Source organism: Manis javanica, chromosome 5 (assembly GCF_040802235.1).
Source record: "Manis javanica isolate MJ-LG chromosome 5, MJ_LKY, whole genome shotgun sequence".
NCBI lineage: Eukaryota > Metazoa > Chordata > Mammalia > Pholidota > Manidae > Manis > Manis javanica.
The window spans coordinates 88,160,958-88,183,230 of NC_133160.1; the positions used below are offsets into that span (position 1 = coordinate 88,160,958).

Sequence of the window (22,273 nt, forward strand, 5' to 3'; positions counted from 1 at the left end):
GTGCTTCTCCTTTTCAACTTGGAGTTAGCAGTTGTACCTTAGCTCCACTAGATGGCAGCATGTAAACATAAGTATATGAATGTGAGACACTTTTTTTAAAAACCCTGGGAAACTAAACTACAAATCCCAGCATGCACTAACTTAGCACCTGACTTGCTATGCACAAAGTTCTCAAATTTGCTGTTCACACAGTGATCTGGAGGACGCCAACCACTCGCCGCCCCAAAGTAAGATGAACTAAGACTTTTTAATTAAATTTAGGATTGGGAAAAGGGAGGCTTAATTTTTAGATTTTGCTTTGTTCTCCATGTTAACTATTTCAGTATTAATGTTAGCAGTTAGATCAAGATAAGGGTGATTTTAACAAGGTTGAAACTCTGGTCTGGTATTTTTCAAAACAGCCGAAGGAGAGAGGATTTTACAGTGTCTTAGGTGAACACCTTTCTTCCTGGTTTATGAAACTAAAAATGCTGGGTCTCCACTAACAAAAATTAACATTTTGATTCCAATATTTAGTGAGAAAGCCATCATGTGTGGTTTTCACACTAGATTTATTGAGAGTTGTTTTATGAAGAGTATTTATGCCTTGTTTTACCATTTCAGGCTACTTTTACACTCATTTTCCCAAACAAATCCACTGTAATTAGATGGTGCAGTTTATCCTAATAGTAAGGCTTTAGTCCCCAAATCTGGTCCCAGAAAGACAGGGAGGCCAGCTAGCGAGAGGTTTTCAGAGTGCACAAAATGGCAGCTCTGTGCTTTCGCAATTATTCAGCAAGTACTTCTAGGGAAGTCAGAGTTCCCTAGGGAAACCTTTGGCTGGGCCTTCACAGTGCCGGGTGCCAAAATCATTCATGACAATGGTATGAAATGACAGCTTTTCAATACACCATTCTTGGGATTGGAGGAGGGTGAAGATTATTGGAGTCTCTTTCTAAAGTATATATTGCATGTATTTCTTAATTATTTCCTCATTTAAAGTGAAAACGTATCGTTCCTGTAGGAAAAATTTTTTAAATGGTGCAGACTCATTGCATCAGAGGAAATCAAGCACGGTAAAAGCTCAGCTTCTCTTTGCACAAGTAATGCAGACAATCAGAGAACAGCAAGGAAGCTAGTTCCTGGAGTCAGTAGTCATATGACAGGGTTGTTAGCCTGGCCCTCCCACTTGCAGACTCCAAGACCCGATTTCAACCTGAATGGATTTTATTAGGGGAAATGCTGGTGTGAGAAAACAAGGCGGGCAACCCAAAAGACCATGAGGGAAGTGCACCTGCAGGGGAGGGGGCCAGGGAGGCCCAGCTGCGAGGAGCCCCTACGCTTGCAGTCTGCCGGGTGTCAACAAGGCTGGAGGAGGACTCTGGGCAGAAATGGGTCTGCTGGGCCTGGGAACTGCCCATGGGAAGGTGGCCTCAGCACAAACTCAGCCACGGGTTGGGCACAGGGGGCCTTGTGGTGGGTTACTGGGTATGGGAGGTATAGGCCCCAACACCCTGCAGGGATTTAGAGAGGTCACCTGGGCTTGAGAGGACCAGAAGAAAGTGAGCACTAGGCCTGCAGTCAGAGACCTAGGTATTAATTCATAGCTGCTGAGTACTGGGCGAACCACAGAATCTCTTTGAGGTAGTGCACTGGTGACCAGCCCTGCCTCATCTCTGAGGCACTTCCCTCTTCCACCCCTTCTCCCCTTCCATGCAGTTTCACCAGCTTCTCTGGACTCCTGCAGCAGCCTCCTAAGGAACCCCTGCTCCTGCCTGCTCGCTCCTTCCCTGGGCTGCTCTCCACAGCGGGTCTTTCTAAAATACTATGATCATGTTATGCAGTTTCTAGAAGCCACTCAGTGCTCATTGTCCCTGGAGTAGCTGGCCTTCCCCAGGATGAGCTTGGACTAAGGGTGGAGGCTTGAAGGGGAAGTGCACATGGGGTACAACAAAAAGCCTAGTTTGGCTGAAGAGAACGAAGTTCAGAAAGAAAGGCCTAGATCATGTGAACCCTCTAGGCAAGACTAGCTACTACCTGGAATTGAGCAGACAGATCTGCAGGCTATCTGTGTACACACTATTCAACTTAGTTCACTCAACACCCACCTAACTCACTTCTAACCTGCTTCTCACTTAATAGAGGCTGGAAAACAAAACGCCAATTCCTGGCCTCTGCTGAGACAGCTGGCCAGTGAAATGTAAGCTGGAACTTCTGAGGAGGGCTTCCTTCTTGAAGAGAAAGAGGGGGGCCTTCTGAAAGGCTTTTGCTCGTCTCCCCATCCCCCACCAGATTTTTTTTTTCCTGGAATGTGGATATGATGCCTTAGGACACGGCAGCCATTTTGTGACCTGGTGTGAGGTCAGAGACACACACTAAGGACTGCAGGGTGGAAGAAGGAACTGGGTTCCCTGAAGACAGCCTCATTTGGTTGTTTGACTCCTCACCACCCCCAACTTCATCATTAGCCATTCCTCTCACCCTTCCAGCCACAATCCCAGCACTGGCCAAATAGCTCGTGCACAGCATATGTCCCCTACATCAGGTATTCTCAGTCCTCCCTTTTAAAAATTACTGATTGTGTATGTTAGAGTGTTACTACTGAATGCTTAAACTTTAGACGAGGATCAGCAGCATTTGTGGAGTGGAATGTTCACATAGCAACAGAGTCCAGAGGCCTAAGGTCAGGTCCGGCTCTGTGACCTTCAGCAGGTCCAGTCAGTTTCTTCTGTAACATGAGGGTATTAGATATGATTTGATTTTCCAGCTCTTCTGTTAAGTGACTCTCTGAGGCCATCTGTGAAGTCTTTCCATGGGAAAAGGAACACCATGGATAATCAAGTGTACAGGAGAGGAAGTGAGGGGCAGCCCAAGTGGTGGACACAAAAAGCTAGAGCAGTGTGTGCAGGGACTGTGGTGGTGGTGAGCAGAAGGCCTCCCGGGGTGTCCGCATCAGAGGCTGTCTCTCCAGGAACTGAGAAATCAGAAGGCCAGTTAAGTCCAGGGCCTGTCTGTCACCAGTTATCATTTCCGTGGGTTATGCAAAACACAAAGCTGGAGATCTCAAGTAAACGTTCTTGCAGAATTCAGATAATGAACAAAAAAATCCAGATACTTGTATAGAGTTGATGTCCAGTTCTTGAAGGAGTGCACTGAACTGTTGCATGCTAGATGTTACTGCACAGGACCATGTGCTACAATGTAAGCCATTAAATACACATGTCTGTAGATTAAGCCCCAGGTTCCATTATGGGTCGGCTTGAAGGGAAGGTCATCGTCCTGACAGCGGCTGCTCAGGGGATCGGCCGGGCGTCTGCATTAGTAAGTTATTCTCTCTTGCTGTCCTGATTAACTTTTGAGGTATTGAACCATGGGGACAGATTCCATGGTTATTCATTCTGCTCTGTTTTTTAAAATTGATTTTTGTGCTTCTGTTCTCTCAACTTACAAAAAGAAAAGCCGTTACTTCTGACCCCAGGCAATTGAAGGAATAAATATTTCCGTATTTATTATATGACATCACTGATAATCTTTGACTCTGAAAAACTTACTTCTCTGCCTCAGTTTGTTTGCAATAAAATTAATTTACTGCAATAAAATAAAATAAAAATTAAATTAAATTAAAATAAAAAAGGAGTGCATAGCTTTCTGAAGGCTGTCAGTTCAGGTATATGACTCCTGAGTTACCAGACTATCAGGTTACCTTTACCTTCTAATTAAATCAGCTTCCCGCACATTATACTCCCCACCTGAGCTAATGACACACTATAAGTATAATACAATGTGTTTTGGCTTTTATGAAACAGTAGTATACTCCTGGGAGGAAAAGTGTTGAAATAATGCATTCTTCTTTTATTATTGGAATATAATAACCTGCTTGGATGTGGAATACAGGCATCAAATCATAACAGCAGTATTTTGAGAGGTGTTAATAACAGAACCCTACTTTTTAAAAACTTTTATTTGATTTTACTTAACAAAATCAGAGGACAAGCACAATGTGTGTCACATTCTAACTAATGATGAAAATAGTAAGTACAATGGGCAGGGTGAGGTGAGACCAGCTAGTTTGAAATTTCTCCTTTTTTATAGGGAAAACAACAATAAAAATAAGATAAAGAGGAAGAGGCTAAATGGCCACATTTATGAGAACAGTTTCTCCAAGGAAACAAAGACTTTACTTGTACATTGTCTCTACCAGGCTTTTGCAAGAGAAGGTGCCAAAGTCATAGCCACAGATATCAATGAGTCGAAACTTCAGGAACTGGAAAAGTACCCAGGTGAGCCACTCAGCAACTTCAACCTGGCATCCAGAGTCCACAGGGTATTTAAAGCATTAATACTCAGATGTCGAAGAAAATTCCTTAGCAGCTCAGCTCCACTCACCTTCTTACAGCCTGATACTCTGATATCAAATATATATTCCATGACTGTACAGACAAAAATAAGTATAGTTTTATATAAACAAAATTTTAAGATGTATGCTTACCATTTTTTATTTATCTGACATTTTGAAGGAATCAGTACCTAATTACAAAATTATATGTGAAAATGTAACCGTTGTTACATTAACTTTTGATGACAACTAGATATGTTGAGTTATAATTCCAACAAAGTAAAGCTGTGGAAAAGTACAAAGGAAAAGAAGTCTTTCTGAAACTCTGTGTCAGTCTTCCCTTCCTTTGTTTATAATCTTTTCTTTCTGTACCAAAAGAGAATAATGAAATAAGTCATATGCATTTTTTTAACATACAAACAATGACTCCTGCATGAGTTAGAGAATGTTTGGGTTTTTCTTTTTCTTTTCTTTCTTTTTTTTTTTTGGTTAACTGGCCCAGTGTGTATCTCAGACCTCATACCAGACCTCTCCTATGTAGCCTTCAAACATTTCATCCCTTCCTCTGGCTTCTCATTTCTTCTCCTTGCAATTTAGTCTAGAAATAATGATGATATCCTTGACCACAAAGTCATTTCTAATAAAAAATAGAATTTACATAAAGGTAAAATGCACAAATAGAAGCAATCTCTTATTTCACCCCCCTGTCTTTCCCCCTCACACAATTCAGCATTACTATAGCCCTGACTCAACCTTGGGGGAGAAGAATTGGCTAAAATGGGCCCACCTCCAATTATTACTGCTGACTAACTGGGAAGCATCTGATAGAGATCATTTAGACTTCACTGTAAGGCCTTACTCAGGAAGGACTTTTATTATTCAGTTTAGAGAATGGAGAGAAGAGAGATGTGTTATTGGGAGGTCAAGATGGGGAGGATTTTAAGATTTTTACTAATGAGATTCTTAAGATTTGTAAGACCCTACTAATGGTCAACAATCCTATGAAGCCTACCTGGACAGATGTTGAAATCTTTGTACTTCAAAACAGCTAATTCTCCAAAGTAAATATTTTTGATGGATTATTGTGGCCTTTGTTTTATTTTTCAGGTATTCAAACTCGGGTCCTTGATGTCACAAAGAAGAAACAAATCGATGAGTTTGCCAAAGAAGTTGAGAGACTCGATGTTCTCTTTAATGTTGCTGGGTAATTCATATCTTTAATTTGATCCTCCTTACAGAAAGGGTTCTATGACTTATTAAAATAATTTTGATAACATGACAAAACTATTCATTGTAAACCATAATATATTCCTTGAGAAATGTGGCTAGATTTTGGACAGAATTTTTATTGCAAGTAAGACAGCCATGGAAGTTGACCCTGGGCCTAGAGTCCCAAAGGCAGTTAAGGTCTACTCAAGAGAACTGGTATGAATCCAAAACAATTTTTGGTTTTCTTAAGGCTGGTAAAGAGGCTCAGGCCAACAGACTTGTCACTAATGCGCCACAAGGACTTATGTAATAAAATGAAAAACGATTTTTCAGTAAAATGTCTTTGAAATGAAGTGTATTTGCCGAAAGCCAAGTACTCAGTTTACTGAAATGCAGGTGTTCCCAACCTTTTGGCACAAGATTCTAGTAAGTCCTTTATACCTTTTTCCAGGTTGCACCTTTATAGACAGTTCAAAGAGAATGGCTTTATTTAACTTATTAGGGTGACACCAAACTTACTGCCCATGTGTGATGAGAGATGGGAAGTAGAGGAGCTGCCTGTAGATGCAGTCAGCACTCATATCCTCCTTCTCTAGGGATAGCAGAGATGAGTTCAAGCCAGGCTTCCTTGGAAACAATGTAGATACCTTCTGAGGTTCCACTTTTCTTATGCAGTGTTATGTTTCTACTGCTGCATTGACAGAAAAATCCTAGGGCCCTCTAATGTATTTTTGTGGTTCTTCCTAATTATGTTTAGGGCAAAAAAAAAATCTGTCTATCCATAGTTTACCATATGTTACAATGTGTGGAAATTAAATTCTGGCAACAGTTTTTGGTGATCTATTTTATAATAATCTGTTCATCTTTGTATGAGAATATACTCACAGCCATGAAAAAATCAGTTAGCAAAATCAGTTTTTGAGCATCTATTACATTTTCAGCAATGTGAATGATCCAGAAATAGAGCATGTAGTTCTTGCTGTCATTCAGTTGAACTGGAAGTACAGTGGTACATGGGAATCACAACCAACGTTTTCCAATTAATTACATAATTTTGGTCCAGAGTACAATCAACTGAGATTCCAGTGTTTAGAAAGCTTCCTTGGGAAATGTGACTTGAAAAAGAGTGAATCTTATGTTAAGGGTTTTGTTTTGTTCTGCTTTGCTTACTCACCATGTTAAAACTGTACAGCAGTGATAATACTTTGCTACCCTGAGATGTTGAGAAGCTTGTTTTCCTTGCAATTTGATTTCCCTTGAGAATGCTCTATCTGGGCCATCTGAGGGCTCCATTGCTAAAGTGGAAATCAGGGCAGGTGTCCTGTTCTCCTTTGTTTTTAATGTTTCCTGCAATGTGCAGTTGGTGTAGAGCTTCTTATGTTGAGTAGCCCCAAAGCTTTGCCTTCTTATAAAAGAAGGATGTTGTTTTCAAATAAGTTTATTTAGTTTAAGTTGTTGGGATACTTATTACCCTAATGTACTAAGTGATACTGTGTTTGAATTTTTAGAAATCGTGGTAAGGGAAGGGACAATGGTCAAAGTCAATACATGACAACAAAAAGATAAGGAAATGGGATAGAAATCTTTTTAAATGATCATTTTCCCCCATTCTTTAATCACTTGTCCAGTTTTGTCCATCATGGAACCATCCTGGACTGTGAGGAGAAAGACTGGGACTTCTCGATGAATCTCAATGTCCGCAGCATGTACCTGATGATCAAGGCATTTCTTCCTAAAGTAAGATGACCACCACCGACAGGATAAGCACCACTTGATAAGTAGGTCTCCATCCAGGGCATCCAGAGAGGATCCCGTGTGCTGAAGAGTGATGATAGCTAACATAAAGACTAAAGTGTAGTTAACATTTATATCAAGGTGTTTGATATAATTTAACTCATTTACCCAGCCAGTTCATCCACTCGAGGAATATTAAGCACTTCCTACATGCCAGCCTCCATTCTAGGTGCAAAAGACACCTCAAAGAACTAAATAAAAGCCCTTCCATAAGGGACTCGTTTTTGAGGTATGAGACAGTATAATATGTGATTAAATAAACATAAACCATGTGGGGTGGTTGTAAGTACTAACAAGTAAAAGGAGCTAGAATATCGCAACGTCCAGGAGGGCCTCACTGATAAGGTGATAGTTTCATAGAGGTCGAAAGAAATGAGGGAGCTAACCCTTCAGGTGTATGGGGAGAGGACAGCAAGGAGCGTGCGGACCAAAACAGTCCGGTGAGGCAGGTACTGCTTCATCACCCCCACTGCGTGGGGATGGACCTGGGGAGCTGCGTGACTTGCCCAAGGTCACATGACTAGCAAGTGGTGAGAGCCGGGATTCCAGCCCTGGAGGTTGGGCCCTTCTTGAATTTCAGTGTCTGAGCACACATTTTTGTGATGAATGTGCCCATCGCCTTTCTGTGCCCTGAGTATTCTCCTTGCACTCCTGTTTTTAACTGAGCCACAGAGGAACCAAAGAGATGGGAGACATTATGTCTGAAGAGAAATTATTCTTCTGGAGTCTGCTACTCTTGAGTTCTCCAGCCTTCCCACAACGCATCTGTGTTTTTCATTTTATTTTACAATAAGCATTAAATGTCTTTTGATATAAAGCTCCACACTAGGTGCTCAGGTGGGTATATAAATATGAAAAGCATTGACTTCAAATGTGCTTATAAGCCAGAAAGTACAGACAGCACAGGCTCAAACAATGAAAGGGGTTGAGTACAGACCCAGCTCAGTTCATGGCTATAAGAAGAGCCGTTCTTCTCACCAGAAGGATTAATTGACTGACATACTGAATGCTGCCCACCCTAGGTGAGGGGAAGAGCTTTCTAAAGGCAAAGCTAATACTTTGCTCTGAACATTCAGCCTTATATCAAGAAGGATCCACATGCACATTAAAAGGAAAATTAGGAAAACAAACTTAGTAACAAAGGAATTTTTTTAAATCTACTTGTTTAGTGCCCAAGGGATCTTTGGGCGTGCCCATAAATTGTTGAACTAGCACATTTTTAAAAAACATAAATTTCCCTTTTTTTCTTATTTGGAATTATCAGAATCTATGTTATTTGGAACTTGAATGTATTTTCTGAAGCATAGGATATGGGAGGGAAACAGAGGCTATGGGAAAAGGGGAAAGCTTAGGTCATAGTGGGTAAGGCTGTTGAACATGTATGAGACTCGTTTGTAAAACCGACCTTCTTCCTGTTTGGAATGCCTTACAAATATCATGAAGGAAGTGGGTATGGGGCACAGAGGAGCTGAAATTTAAACTTAAATATATTGGCTTGTAAAATATCAAACACTAACTTGCAAATTAGTGAGTTTGCCTATGATTTAAAGCATCTTAACAATTCATATAAGCCAGTAACACTTATTTGTGAAAACTCCATGAGATATTAATGACTGGAATGGAGAATCAGAAGGAGTCAGTGCCACTCATATAAGTGACCCTAACGAACATGAACCCAGATTTCCAACTGTGGCTTCAGGAGACCTTAGGCACAGCCTGCAGTCTGCCCCTAATCTGCCATGTGTCATGGGAGACGGCACATGGCAGATTTAAAATGAGGGCGATGGATTGATTACACAATCCTTTCCAGCCCTAATTGTTTAGGATCTACTAGACATGGCCCATTAACTGTGAGTCACATATACCAGGTTAAAACTTTCCAGGCGAAGATTTAGAGTCTAGGCAGATACAAAAGGTCAGGTGGTCAAGACACAGGAACATTTGTAGGAAATTTTTGTTCATGGTTAGACATACTCAAAACCTCCAAAACTGGAAGATCAGTCAAAGGCAAAAAACAAGTTGGAAACACTATAAGAGGTCAATGCAGAATCCAAGGTCCACTAATGCAATGGAAGAGAATATCCTTTATAGCAAGCATTCAGGAAGGTCTTGGATATGTGGGAGGTTTTCCCCTTCACTGTATCTTAGAAGAGACCCTAGAATATGGAGGTGCTTAGCAAACACTTGTTAAATGAATAAACACATCTACATTGTCAATCCAGGTTGCAGTGAGGCATGAAATCACTGAAGACTCAAGAAACCAAATTTGGTTGCTGAGCACTGGTCACCGGGGATAGAAGGGCTAAGTCAGTAAGACTAACTAGTTGCAGCTAGAGAGAATCTTTCGAGCTCTTTCTAGCCCCACCTGAGTTCCTGGAGATCAGTCCCATATAGTATTACTATGTACCAGGCACTTCACTTTATACTTACCAAGTCATATCTGCCAGAAAGAGCTATTGCCTGGGGAACCAGGAGGAGCATTCACACCAGCAGGACTGAGCTGGTGCTGGGAAGGCAGCATGGAAGGAGGCCAGGGCTGTGGGCTCTACAATCAGCAGGTGGACCTGGCTGAGTGGATAGTAGAGGTGTCAGGGGGCAGCACTAGCATCTCCTGGGTGACCGTATTCTAGTTTTACCTGAGGAATTACTGCATTTCAGAAGATTAGAGACTGAACTTACTTAATAGCCCATCTTTATATATTAAATTGGGTATATGTATTCTATAAGTACCAAAATAGATTATATATGACAGTGACAGCTCAATAAAACTCAAATTAATTAACTTAAATTGGGTATGTCATTTTTTAAATGGGAGAAGAAAGAATTTTAAGACTTAGTTTTCAACACCATTTATGCTACTTTTCCTGGGCTTTTTTATGGGACCCCATTTCATTATGATCCTTTTTATCACAAAGACAAGTTAGGTTATATATTATTTTCGCCTCTGCCATCTTCAACTTTGCTGGGTCACATCAACCTCTCCTTGTATCCTTTTAGTGTGTCCAACACAGCACTTTGGGTTGTTTTAGACTGCTCTCAGGTACAATTAGTAGCTAAACAGGAAGTTAGAATACCGTGAGAAGGCGTACCATCTTAGCAACCTCATCTGTAGACCATCTGATCACTCACCTCCTCTGTTTCTATGCCTCTTTATCTGAAAGCTGCTGGAGAAACTTAGCCCAATAAGAGTGATTTTTCTCTCCCAACCCTTCACACGGCCCACTGAGAAACTCTTGTAGAAACTTGATTTTCCTGACATATGCATCCTGCCTTTCCTCCCTCTTTTCTCCAGTGTTGTTCTTCTGGTTCCTCCCTGCAGTTATTTTAACTCTTCACCAGCCTGTTATGTCCACCATCTCCCCTTGTCCTTCACTGTCATCCTCCCAGCCTCTGATTTCAGAGGAAGTCAGTGCCCCTGGGCAGGAATTCTCTCCTCTTGCTTCCCCCCAACCATTCATGAGTACATATGCCCTTGCACATATATGATCTTGAAAACATTCATATATGTTATAATTATGTATAAGTTCACTTGAAAGATATTTTTAATTCATAGCAGTTTTTCTTATTTATATATTCCCTTAAGTCTGGGACAGGGCCCAGCAATCTGCACTTTAAACTACTGTAAGAGATTTGGATCCATCAGAAATGTATTGACCACTTACTGTGTACTCTTTCTAGGAGGACAAATGAGCCACAGACATTCCTCTTCAGACCTTCATACTTTTAGTGGGGGAATTTTGAAGGTGTTCATAGGAAGCACTGCCTTAGATGGGGGCTGCAGCCCTCACTGTAACCAGTTCCCAACTCCTGCCCTTCTTAACCTCAGCCTCCTCCAGAGGTGGGTCTGCATCTCTGCTTTTAGCACTCCTTTCCCAAGTCACTGCATGAGCTTCTGCATGGGGCCACAGTAATCTCTGTATTCCCCAAACCAAACAGGCCCCCCTCCTCTGCATGAAACCCTTCATTGTCACACTTTGCCTTTAGGATAAAACCGAAATTCCTAAATTTAGCATCTGCAGCCTCATTCCTCCCACACCTACATTCCAGCCAGACCCATCCCTTCCTCCCGGCTCCATGATAGAGCCTTTAAAGATACATGTGGTTCTCTCTCCTTAAAACTCTCTTCTCTGTAATTTTTCTAACACTATAGTTTTCAAAATCAGCCCATCTATTGCATCCTCAGGAGCCTTCCTCTGAGTGTCCCACAGCCTGAAGTTACCCCTGCCACCCTCCCCACCTCTCTGTGCAGGCCTCTGCTCTCCCTGGATGCTGGTCATGTGAGCCCCTCTAATCAGACTGGCAGCTCTCTATAGGCTGAGGCTGTCATTTAGCCTTGAATCTCCTAGACCTGGCACTACATCAGACCACAATAAGCAGTCAATGAATATGTGTTGAATGGAGGAGTGAGAACATCATCAGAAACATAACAGTACCATTCAGTGCTCACTTGGATTCTGCTGAGCTCAGAGTTCATTCCTGGTCTTGCTGATGCCGGTGCCAAAGGCAGTGGGTGACCACCCTGGGAACTGTTCGTGCCCAGGAGTGTGCACACATGCCATCAGTTCCTGGCACTGAGACTGTTAGGATAGCCTAACAGCACTTAATGTTAATATGTAACAAGATGGTTCTGCAAACCATAAATAAATGCAAATCTTTTAAAGAGGTAGTATTTTTAGCCTGCTGAGTGGTATTTTTGTTTTGTTTTGCCAGATGCTTGCTCAGAAATCCGGCAACATTATCAACATGTCCTCTGTGGCCTCCAGCATTGCAGGTGGGTCTCTTCCTCTGGGGATCAGGATGCATATACTCACACACCTTCACAAGCTGTGGGTTTGGGGAACAAGCAAAGCAGAGATCATAAAACCCACAAATAATTCCAAAACATTTTTAATTGGATTAAGTTCCTTAACTATCAGTCCTTTGCCTTAGATGTGAACTAGTTATAAAATCAAATAAATTTGATTTCCTTTGCCCTCCCTTTTATTCCTTCTAATGGATATGGAAATTAATCTGGATAAAGGAAACACTTATCCATTTAATCAATGAAAAAAGATGTACTGAATACCCACAACATGCCTCTTCCCTGTAAGAATTCACAATCCAAAAGCAGGAGAGAGTCCGGCAAATGCACATCCTCTGCAGTGTAAGAGCACTGTAACCCAGGTGTGTGCCAAGTGCTGTCCCGGTGGGGGTGGTGCGTAACTGCCTGTGGCTATGAGGAGTACTTGACAAAAGGCTGATCTGGGCCCTACCGTGAGAGTCAACTTGGAAGGGCCAGGACTGCAGTGCAAGAATGGAGATAATGCCACAGTCTGGCGCAGATGGATTTGCAGGGTGAAAATGAAATAGCTATGGCTGAGATAATAGTCCTTTCATCACAAGGATACACACATTAAGCCTACACAAGAGAGGAATGCCATAAATGTCTAAGCCTCTTGATTTTTTTGTTTTGTTTCATTTTGTTTTCCTTACCCTCATTTTCTGTTGGGATCTGCCTGAGGGTTCTACCAACTGATGATGAAACTAAGGCCACTGTTGTCACTTAGGTATAGCATCTCAACACTTAAGCCTCAGCTGAAATTTGCCAATAATATTATTCCAGATATAGAAACTAACCTTATTAAGGGAGAAAACCTGATGTCAATTTTCTAAAGGGCTGGGGTGTGAGGAAGCATAACAATGGTAACTGGATGTACTTTGTGTTCCCTTGCTATAAGGAAGTATGTTTTTTATTCCTTCAATTGTTGAACCTTCCCTCCATCCTCAGGAGTTGTGAACAGAGGTGTGTATAGCACAACCAAGGCAGCCGTGATAGGCCTCACAAAGTCCGTGGCTGCAGACTTCATCCAGCAGGGTATCAGGTGCAACTGTGTATGTCCAGGTGAGTTAGGCACTCCAGGACTGTGAACTGGTCTGTTTGGATATCCTGGTTGCCATTGTGAAAGATGTCTACATGAGCCTATTTACCACATATTGTGTCCTGTCATTGGGAAAAATTCAAAAGAAATGGAGTCTATACTTACTAAGGTAACAATCCAACAGTAAGTTGAGAAAGAGATCCTTAGTCATTAGGAATGAGCCACAGATGCAGAGGGTTTAAATGCTACTCATGTGCATGACACAGTTCCAAATCCTGTGGCCAAGAGACGTAACAAGCCAGGCCTTGGTGTTTTGGAGAACACCAGGAATGACCTTGTCAGGGAAGAGATGAAAAGTAGACTGTCCTCATAGGACAGCAGGAAAAAAGAGGAGCTTCTCCAAACACAGACACTACTTAAGTCATATAAATCACCTGGAGTGGCCTATAAATAAAAAGGAGGGGGTTAACACCTTCCTTTGTGCTATAAAAAGGAGATCAAACTGTGGCCTGCAGGCCAAATCTGACCCGTTTTGTAAATACATCTTTACTGGAACCCATTCACACCCAGTTTGCGTATGTATTGGCTACTACCGCTTTCATGCTACAAGCAGAGTTAAGTAGTTAACAAACCAAATGATTTGCAAAGCTTTTAAAAATATTGTCTGTCTAGCTTTTTACCAGAGAGTATGCTGAACCCTCATATACAGGAAAGGAGAAAAGCATAACTTAGTAAGAAGGTGTCTTGCCAATCGGTTTCAGCTCCAGACAAGTTCACTATGGATTCAATGTGACCAAAGAAATGACAGTAAAACGCTGTTAGGGTGAAAGTGTTTATACCAAACTTTATATCCACGGTGGCAGGTCAATCACTAAAATCTTGTTCACTCAGAGCAAGTCTGCATGCAAAAGCCGGTCTCTGCCTCTGGGCCCATCTGCCCCCCTGCAGCCATCCTCTGGGCCTCTGTCCTCGGTGCTGCCACCACTCCAGCCTCTGCTCTCCTGCAGCCTTGCAGCCATGCCACCATGTTGCCCAGAGCACTGGGTGGAGCTCTTCATATAGATTCAATAACAATGTATTGCCCACAGGTGTCCAGTGAGCTAGCCAACCAGGGCCAGGTGAGAATCCTGGCCACAGGAACTCTCATTTTATCCACAATCACCCAACCAGATCTCATTGATTTTCCTTCACTTCCTTGTCAACCTGCTCTTTCTCCAGGACTGATACCTCTTTATTAAGAATTGAGATTATTGAACAAATGAAACAAGGAAGAAAGAAGATACCTGAAAAGAGAGAGGAACTAATTTTTAAAAGTTGAAAAGCTATTTGAACAAAGTAAATTTAAATGATATTATGCCTGTGATAGTTGTAAGAAAAAGCACTTTGAAACAGAAAGTTACAGCATCATTGGAAGAGGTTTTAACAAAACTATGAGAAGATTTGAAACTTTACTATAAAAAATTGCTCATGCAGCTTGAAGCCACGGGGATCAAGATGAGACCTAAATATTTGGCAAATATCACAGACTCTCAGAATTACCTTATAATCAAGATTACTGAAGTACAGCATGCAGCTGATAAGAGAAAATTGGATACTCACAAATGAAACTCAGAAGATGAGAAAATAAGCAGCTTCAGATTTACATACATTGAACACTGAAGTAGAACAGACGAAAATCAATACATCTTTACCATCTGTCTTGACAATGGGTTTTAACCCCAGGCAAGTTCACTATGGATTCAATGTGATCAAGAAAATGACAGTAAAACGGTCTTGGGGTGAAAGGGTTATACCCAACTTTATTTCCAGGTGACAGGTCAGTCACTAGAATCCCATTCACTCAGAGTGAGTCTGCATGCAGCAAGCCGGTCTCTGCCTCTGGTCCTCTCTGTCTGCACAGCCGTCCTCTGGGCCTCTCTGCCTGCATAGCCATCCCACGCAGCTCTTCTCTGGGCCTCTCTGCACAGTCATCCTGCACAGCCATCCTCTGGGTCTCTGTCCTCAACACTGCCACCACTCCAGCCTCTGCTCTCCTGCAGCCTTGCAGCCCTGCCACTGTGTTGTGCCCAGAGCATTGGGCGGAGCTCTTTATATAGAGTCAACAGCCATGTATTGCCCACAGGTGTGCAGTGAGCTAGTCAACCAGGGCCAGGTGAGAATCCTGGCCACAGGAGCTCTTATTTTATCCACAGCATCTCACTTAGGGAGAACTGGCTGACGCAGTACAGTGTGAGCAGACCCGAGTTAGCACATCATAAGACGTCATGAAGAAGGAGTCACGGGCACCTGCAGTTCCAGTGTAACTGTAGCACCTCTCGTGTACTTTGGAGACCAGGCTACATCAAAGGTTACCTGTGGAAAACACAAACCATTTTTTGTAACATGATTAAATACACATATTAGGTCAGATGTTTTGTTGATTATATGTTCTCTTACCTCATACTACCCAAGAAAAATAAATGCTTACATAATAGAACATAGGGTTTGACATGTATAGAACTATAACAGTTCTAAGAAATACATATTTTTCCTACATGGACCAACCCAGACATATATTTGGATAATGTTTTGGAAATATATTTGGATAATGGACATATATTCAAATATATATAATGGCCAGGAGCAGGGCACTGTGTAGAAGAGTTCTAAACTTGTATGCTTTCAGAAGCTAGATTGGTAACTCCACTGACTGAAACAGGCGCAATGACAAGAGGGTGTCACAGTAAGGCCTCTAAGGAACTAGTGAGCAAAACAATTCAGATACAAAAGATTTTTTAAATATTGTCTAAAAATAGGTCACCTTTTGGCACAAGCTGACTGCTCTGTGTTGGGAGTTTGAGCCCTGATTTACAAGTACTTGCACATGGTAAGTTTAGTCTAACATTACAGTTAATGAATAGTGGTGTTTTATGGCTACAAGTATAAATTAATCAACTTGAAATGTTGAGCAAATCCCTTAAATTATCTTATTTTATGGAAATACTCAAAACCTGAGTGATAAAATATCTTTCATTTTGAATAGTGAACCAGTCTTCAACAAGGATGAGTCTCTCTAAAATATTTATTGCCTTTACCAAATATTAGCTTTAATTTGTATGTGCAAATATTCTAAGACTTCATTAAAGGTTTTTTTTTTTCCTTAAAAGAAACAGAAAAAGGAGGATACAGGACAGACAGTTTCACTGGGTTTTAACATACACACTGATGATGCTTGAGTTTAGCTATTCTTGGTGCCATTTACTCAATGGAATTAATGGCAAAAATGATTTGGAAAATGTGCTTGTTTTAACAGCTGGACTTGTTAGAAGATTGGAAAGTATATTACCAAACTCTGGAACAAGGAACTAATTGTGACTCACTGACAACCAGTCACAGAAGAAAACCTGACAAGGAGTGAGTGTGTCTGAGATGGTGCCGATGGTTGTACGGTCACAACTCCAGACACGGCAGTCAGGTGACAACAGAACTAAGTGAAAAGCATAGGCTTGCTCTCCAGTTTTTATTTAGTAGCCATTAATGCCAGCCATATATAAGATAGGAATGCTCACTTGCCTCAGTGAGAGGAAACTTAAAGCTGGAAGGATTTTGAGGAGAGTGCTGAGTGAAGCTTAAGGTTCCTTGAACAAACTGTTGGTAGAATTTTGGACTTTAAGATGGTTGTTGATGAGGGAAGTGAAGAAAGTACTATCAGAAACTGGATACAAGGGTTATGTGGTTCCAGAAAGCTTGTCAGCAGTATTGCCTGCAGTAGTGTGGGAGGTAGAAAGTGTTTCTAATGAACCTGGTCATCTGGCTGAGGCAGTTTTCCATCGAGAGTATTGAAAGTGCTGCCCACTTAGAGTGAAACATGAGAGGAGACAGAAAAAGCTAAAGAAAGGCTGTTAAACAAAAAAAGCCAGGATTTTGCTGATTTTGAAGATTCCCAGCCTCTCCAGAGAAATGGCAGATGATGCTAAAATTAAAAATGTTTTCCTAGTAAACATCAAATTTGTGGTATTTTTGGGAGCATAGTCTAAAGATGGCACGGAGGTTGTGACTATAAAATCATTTCTTATGACCTTATAAATATGTGGTTCCCCAGATTGTCACTCAAAAGAGGGGCCTCTTAAAGAGGATTTAGAGATGACATAAATTAACAACAAAGTCTGGGAAACTTGTAGGAATGTGAGCCAAGTGGGATTTAAATTTTTTTTTAGTGTCATTTTTACTCTTCTTTATTTGAAGTGAAATAATTTCATATTATATTTTTTGATAAGAAACATGAAACAGTAGTTAAAATAGGAATTTGAAACCCATGAAAACAGGCAAGCTAATGAGGAAAACGTAGAACCATCTCAATTACCAAGGTCCATGACAGGCATGGAGTCATCCCTGAGGACCCTGACAACAGAGTATTGTTTTGAGATCATTTAGCCAGTCTGGGTCCTTGAACTGATTTTATCTGTACCTCTGGGTTGTTGTGAGGATTAACTGAGGTAATACATGTACAGGTGCTTAAAATCCATTAAAGTATCATGTCAATGTAATGTGACTGAAAATGCTGTGTGATTCACCCAGAGTACTTGCCTGGTGTAAAAAATTTTAGTGTGTGCTTTTAAAGATCATAGAAATGTTACTGAAGAAGTTGTAAGCCTATTAATAAATAAAAAAGCAGGCCGATAAAGGTGAAATGATCACTCTAAGTCATGGAGAAGGAATCACTGATGGTTGTATCAAATACAAAGGAAGTTGAAAGTTTGTTTCTTTTTCAGTGTAAGTAACCAGGCTGAATTTCTCCCTTTAATTTAGGAACAGTTGATACCCCATCTCTGCAAGAAAGAATACAATCCAGACCAAATCCTGAAGAGGTATATCTTCTATTTCACATGTGTTTCAATCTTCTGGTTAAAAAATGCCTCTTTCTTACCTAGAGTAGACAAATTCAGGGACAGAAAGGAGCAAGGTGGTTTTCAGGGATTGGCAAAGAAGAGCAGTGGTGGGGGTTTGGTGATTAATGGGTATACAGCTTCAGTTTTACAAGGTAAGAGTTCTGTTATTACACAATAATATAAATGTACTTAACACTATTGAACTGTACATTTAAAAATGGTTAGAATGGTAATGATACAGTATGTGTATTTTACTACCATTTCAAAAAATGAAAAAAAGCCCTCTTCTTTAATACTAACTTTCTGATCTGTCACAGTGTGTATAGGTTTTAGTATAATACAAATAGCTTGAGTAGTTTGGGAGTCCTACCTGCTCTACAATTACTTACAATATTTTCATGTGTCATGCATGGTTAACCAAGGCAGCAACTGCTGTCAATTCCTCTTGCCTTTGACCCCCTGAAGGACTTGGTGGTGAGTTCATACTTCAGCTCACATCGCTAATGTCTGGTATGATTCCTTGTCACAGGCACTGAAAGATTTCCTGAAGAGACAGAAAACTGGAAGATTAGCAACTGCGGAAGAAATAGCCCTGCTCTGCGTGTATTTGGCTTCTGATGAAGTAAGCACTATTCTTCCTAGAGAGTTTGTTACCTTCAACCACAGTCGGCCACTGTTTGCTTATCAAAATAATGTCATCTGGACAATTATGGCATACATACATGCTAAGATGCTGCATTTACAAGTTAGGGATAAGTTCTGATTTAATTCGCTCAACTAAAGACCGCACCTTGAGCCACCAGCTCCTTCCTCTTTCGGCTTTACATGTCACTGAATCTTGTGGCAAATGAAACAATTGAAAAGAATCAAATTGCTCAATTTTATGAGAGATGGTTACTTTCAAAAATTACAATTAGGGAAATTCTGACAATGTAAGTCAAACAAATGAGCCTCCAAAATCACAAGAGCTTCAGGTGAACAGGGAGAGGGCTAACCAGATTTAACTGTGTCTAGAAGACACAGAACCAATATCTGCTGTTTTCAGTTTGTCCACTGAGAAAAAAAGGCAAAACTGAAATAAAAGAAATGTAACTGGAGTCTCCAAATTGCAATCCGGGGCGCACAGATCCAGACAGCAGCAACCCATGTTGTGTCCCATTAGAGAACAAAAGTTATGCGCTTTTTAAGACAAAAGGGAAAGCTTGGAGACATTGTTTACAAAGAATTTTGTTTGGTGTTGGAGCAAAAAGCTAATCTTGACTGAATATAATTGGTTGCTAAGGCTGTCACTAAGCAAAGTCTCTTGCTGCAGCAAGTTACAGGTGTTTGGGCTGAGTCCTTGGAATATTCACAGTTTGGCTCAGTGCAAAAGTTCATGGCTCCACCAGTGAGACACGCATAAAGCCCATCTTCTTAATGGCCTCCTGGCCCTATTTTAAAGCCCTTTGAAATAAGTTACTCCATTTTATTTCACCTTTCCCAAGTTTTACTGGTGACTTGTTTAGGAGAATCCCCCTGGCTCTTTTTTCTATAAATTCTTGCTTATTTGTCATCATATATGGAAATTTCTAATTCTGTCTCTTTCCACTTTGCCTCTATTTAGTAACCAGTTTCTTCCTTAGGAGCTATTATATATTTTTAAATGGCATACTGGGAAAACAAATTCTATGTATAAGGTATAGAGCACAAAAACATCCCCCTCTGTTTTATGTCTTTGAATATTACATGAGCAGAAAACTGAAATATATGAAAAGAGAGAAGGAAAGGGGAGTAGACAGAGTGGGGAGGTATGTTACTGATCAGTTAGCTCTTTACAGTAACTTGGTGCACAGCCCATGTTGGTGAATGTGACAAATACAGGGGTTGAAATGTTTTGGTGACAGAACAGTTAACACTTCTGAGGACTGTTATAACTGGAGAAGTTGCTATACAAATTACTAATGGAGCAAGTAAATTATTTAGCCTTTGTGATCTCTCTGAATCCACATCTTCAGAAGCACTCACTTGATTTGGGAGTACAGCCAGTAAGCTAAATTGTCCTAATGTGGCCAGAGCTTAGGTTACCAAATATTTGGAAATGTTCTGGCTTGATATACGCTACAAAAGGACCTTGGCCTTGTGTAAGGGCCCAGAGGAGTACATATGTAAAACAAGAAGTTAGCCTTTTTTTAAAAAGTTGGGGGATTTGGGGTCATTTCTTGGTAGTGATTGTTAACCTCCTAGTTTATCTACATTACATGATCATAGATTGAACTTTAAAATTTTCAGTACTCACATTATGTTGTCTTTCCTTCCTGCCTCCTCCATTGTCTCACATTCAGATAAATTTAAAATTAAAGCAAATTTGAGTGTTTATTATCCATGTTTAAGTTAAAATATTTTTTTAAGTTAAAAGATTATTAAACCTCTACCACAAAAATTACTTCAGCCTTAATTCTTTGGAAAATGAAAAATTCTGTGGGAAAAAAATCAGTAATTTTTTTAAACTCTTTAGTTTTATACAGATTTAGATATCTCAAAGTAGTATAGAATGTTTTTTGTGGTTTAATAATTATAATTATTAATATTCATATAAATTTAAAAAATGCATTTAGTGGGCTTCAGCTCCTGGAATGCCTATGTATATTGATCAACTAAATATACAATATCTTTTTTTATGTAATTGTTCAGTAACTGACATGACCACTTTATGAATTATATACTTGATTATGTTCAAAAGTTTATTGGTGACATAAAACTCAGCTAGTTTAAAATAGATCTAAGTTTCATTATTTAAGTGTACTACTTTAGCCTACACTTTATCCTAACTTGGAGAATGGCTGTATATCACCAAACTTACTAGTTTTCTGATTCTGGTACCAAACTCCTAACAGATCCTGCTTAGAACATGACATGTGCATACCACCAGCCAGAAGCTTGTTAACTGCAGATCACAAGAACACTCAGCAGTTTTAAAACACTTGAAATTTAATTCAGATTTTCCTATATTTGGTTTGTTAAGTACACTTTCCTGTTTCTATGAAAGTAAACTGGTTAACTGTCTCAGTCATAGAAAAGCTGTAGAAACACATCCTGTGTTAAACCTGGTTAATTGTTCTGTCTCCTTGTGTTTGTCACTGCAGTCTGCCTTCGTAACAGGCAATCCTGTCGTCATTGATGGAGGCTGGAGCTTGTGATTTCGGGATCTTCTTGCTGGGAAGGCAGGCCCCTCTTACCCAATGATCTTGGTTATGAAGAAGACTCACCCATCATGTTGTTCCTATTAATGGCATATTAAGGAAAACAAGCCCTTTTTAATGATGTCATTGTTCACAGAGGCCTTATTCTTCAAGTATGTTAAAATACTCATTCTAATCTCTTCTGAAATCATTGTAGGTGAATGACAAAAGATAATTAACTCATTGCAAATGAATAGTTTTAAAGATAAACCTCAATTTGTAAGCATATGAAATTAAAATTAAATATGAAGAAAAAGTGTTTTTTTAAAAAAGTATTAATTTCTATTTTCCAATATTCAAATATTTTTGTACAATTCTGCACTGGTTGGTATGTGGGTACCAATGTTGAAATTTTACACCATTATAAATGAATTTGTAAGGTAGTAAGGAGTTCAGCTTTGGTAATTTACATTAAAGGGAGTTTAATATGTATGAGGAAGAATATTATGCAGCTGATGGAAGTGAGTTAAAACTGATAGCAAAGAATACTTTGACTAGCATTCCCAAAGGGGCCATTGATTATAAGATTAGCTTTGGGTTTCTGGACCAAGTATTCCACTGCAGGATTACAGATAGCTTGGTTTGCAATCTAGACCAAGTCATCCAATTCATCCTAGATTTTAGTTTTCTGGTTTGTGAAATTAAGGGGTTGGGCCAAATGACTTGGGTTTCTTTCAGTGTATCATAATCAGAATGCTATAACTCTTATCAAGAGAAGTAATGGATCACTGGAGTTTATGTTATGAAGTACTTTATGCTGTGAGCAAATACATGTATGGATGGATGGATGGATGGATAGCTGTGAACAAATGAATTCTAAATAAACACATGATGAGTTCTGAAAGTGATCCTTACATAAACAAATGCTCCTTCGGAGTTAGTTCTCTTAGAGTTAAGTATGAATTATAAAACGTTATAAACAATAAAAGCAAAGTAACATCTAGCCAAAAAGTTGTGTTCTCCCATCATGAAAATCAGGTGATTTATCAATGAAGATCATACGACTGAAAG

The 22,273-nt window shown here is 40.2% G+C and overlaps 1 protein-coding gene across 5 annotated transcripts; it reads left to right on the forward strand.

Annotated features, from left to right (window-relative positions):
• The first annotated feature begins 119 nt into the window (after window positions 1-119).
• BDH2 (3-hydroxybutyrate dehydrogenase 2) lies at window positions 120-21,534 on the forward strand. Of its 5 annotated transcripts, XM_017660304.3 has the most exons (11): window positions 167-227; window positions 2,122-2,179; window positions 3,209-3,300; window positions 4,181-4,259; window positions 5,423-5,519; window positions 7,153-7,261; window positions 12,029-12,089; window positions 13,086-13,199; window positions 17,965-18,023; window positions 18,574-18,666; window positions 21,167-21,534. In XM_017660304.3, exons 3-11 carry the CDS (start codon window positions 3,229-3,231, stop codon window positions 21,218-21,220), a joined length of 738 nt encoding a protein of 245 aa, XP_017515793.1. In that variant the 5' UTR covers window positions 167-227; window positions 2,122-2,179; window positions 3,209-3,228; the 3' UTR covers window positions 21,221-21,534. The 5 variants fall into 5 exon arrangements, with proteins under 5 accessions (XP_017515809.1, XP_017515785.1, XP_017515793.1 ...); XM_017660296.3 differs by lacking the exon at window positions 2,122-2,179 and having other exon boundaries at window positions 122-227; XM_073237234.1 differs by lacking the exons at window positions 167-227; window positions 2,122-2,179 and adding an exon at window positions 2,194-2,524.
• Window positions 21,535-22,273: the final 739 nt, after the last annotated feature.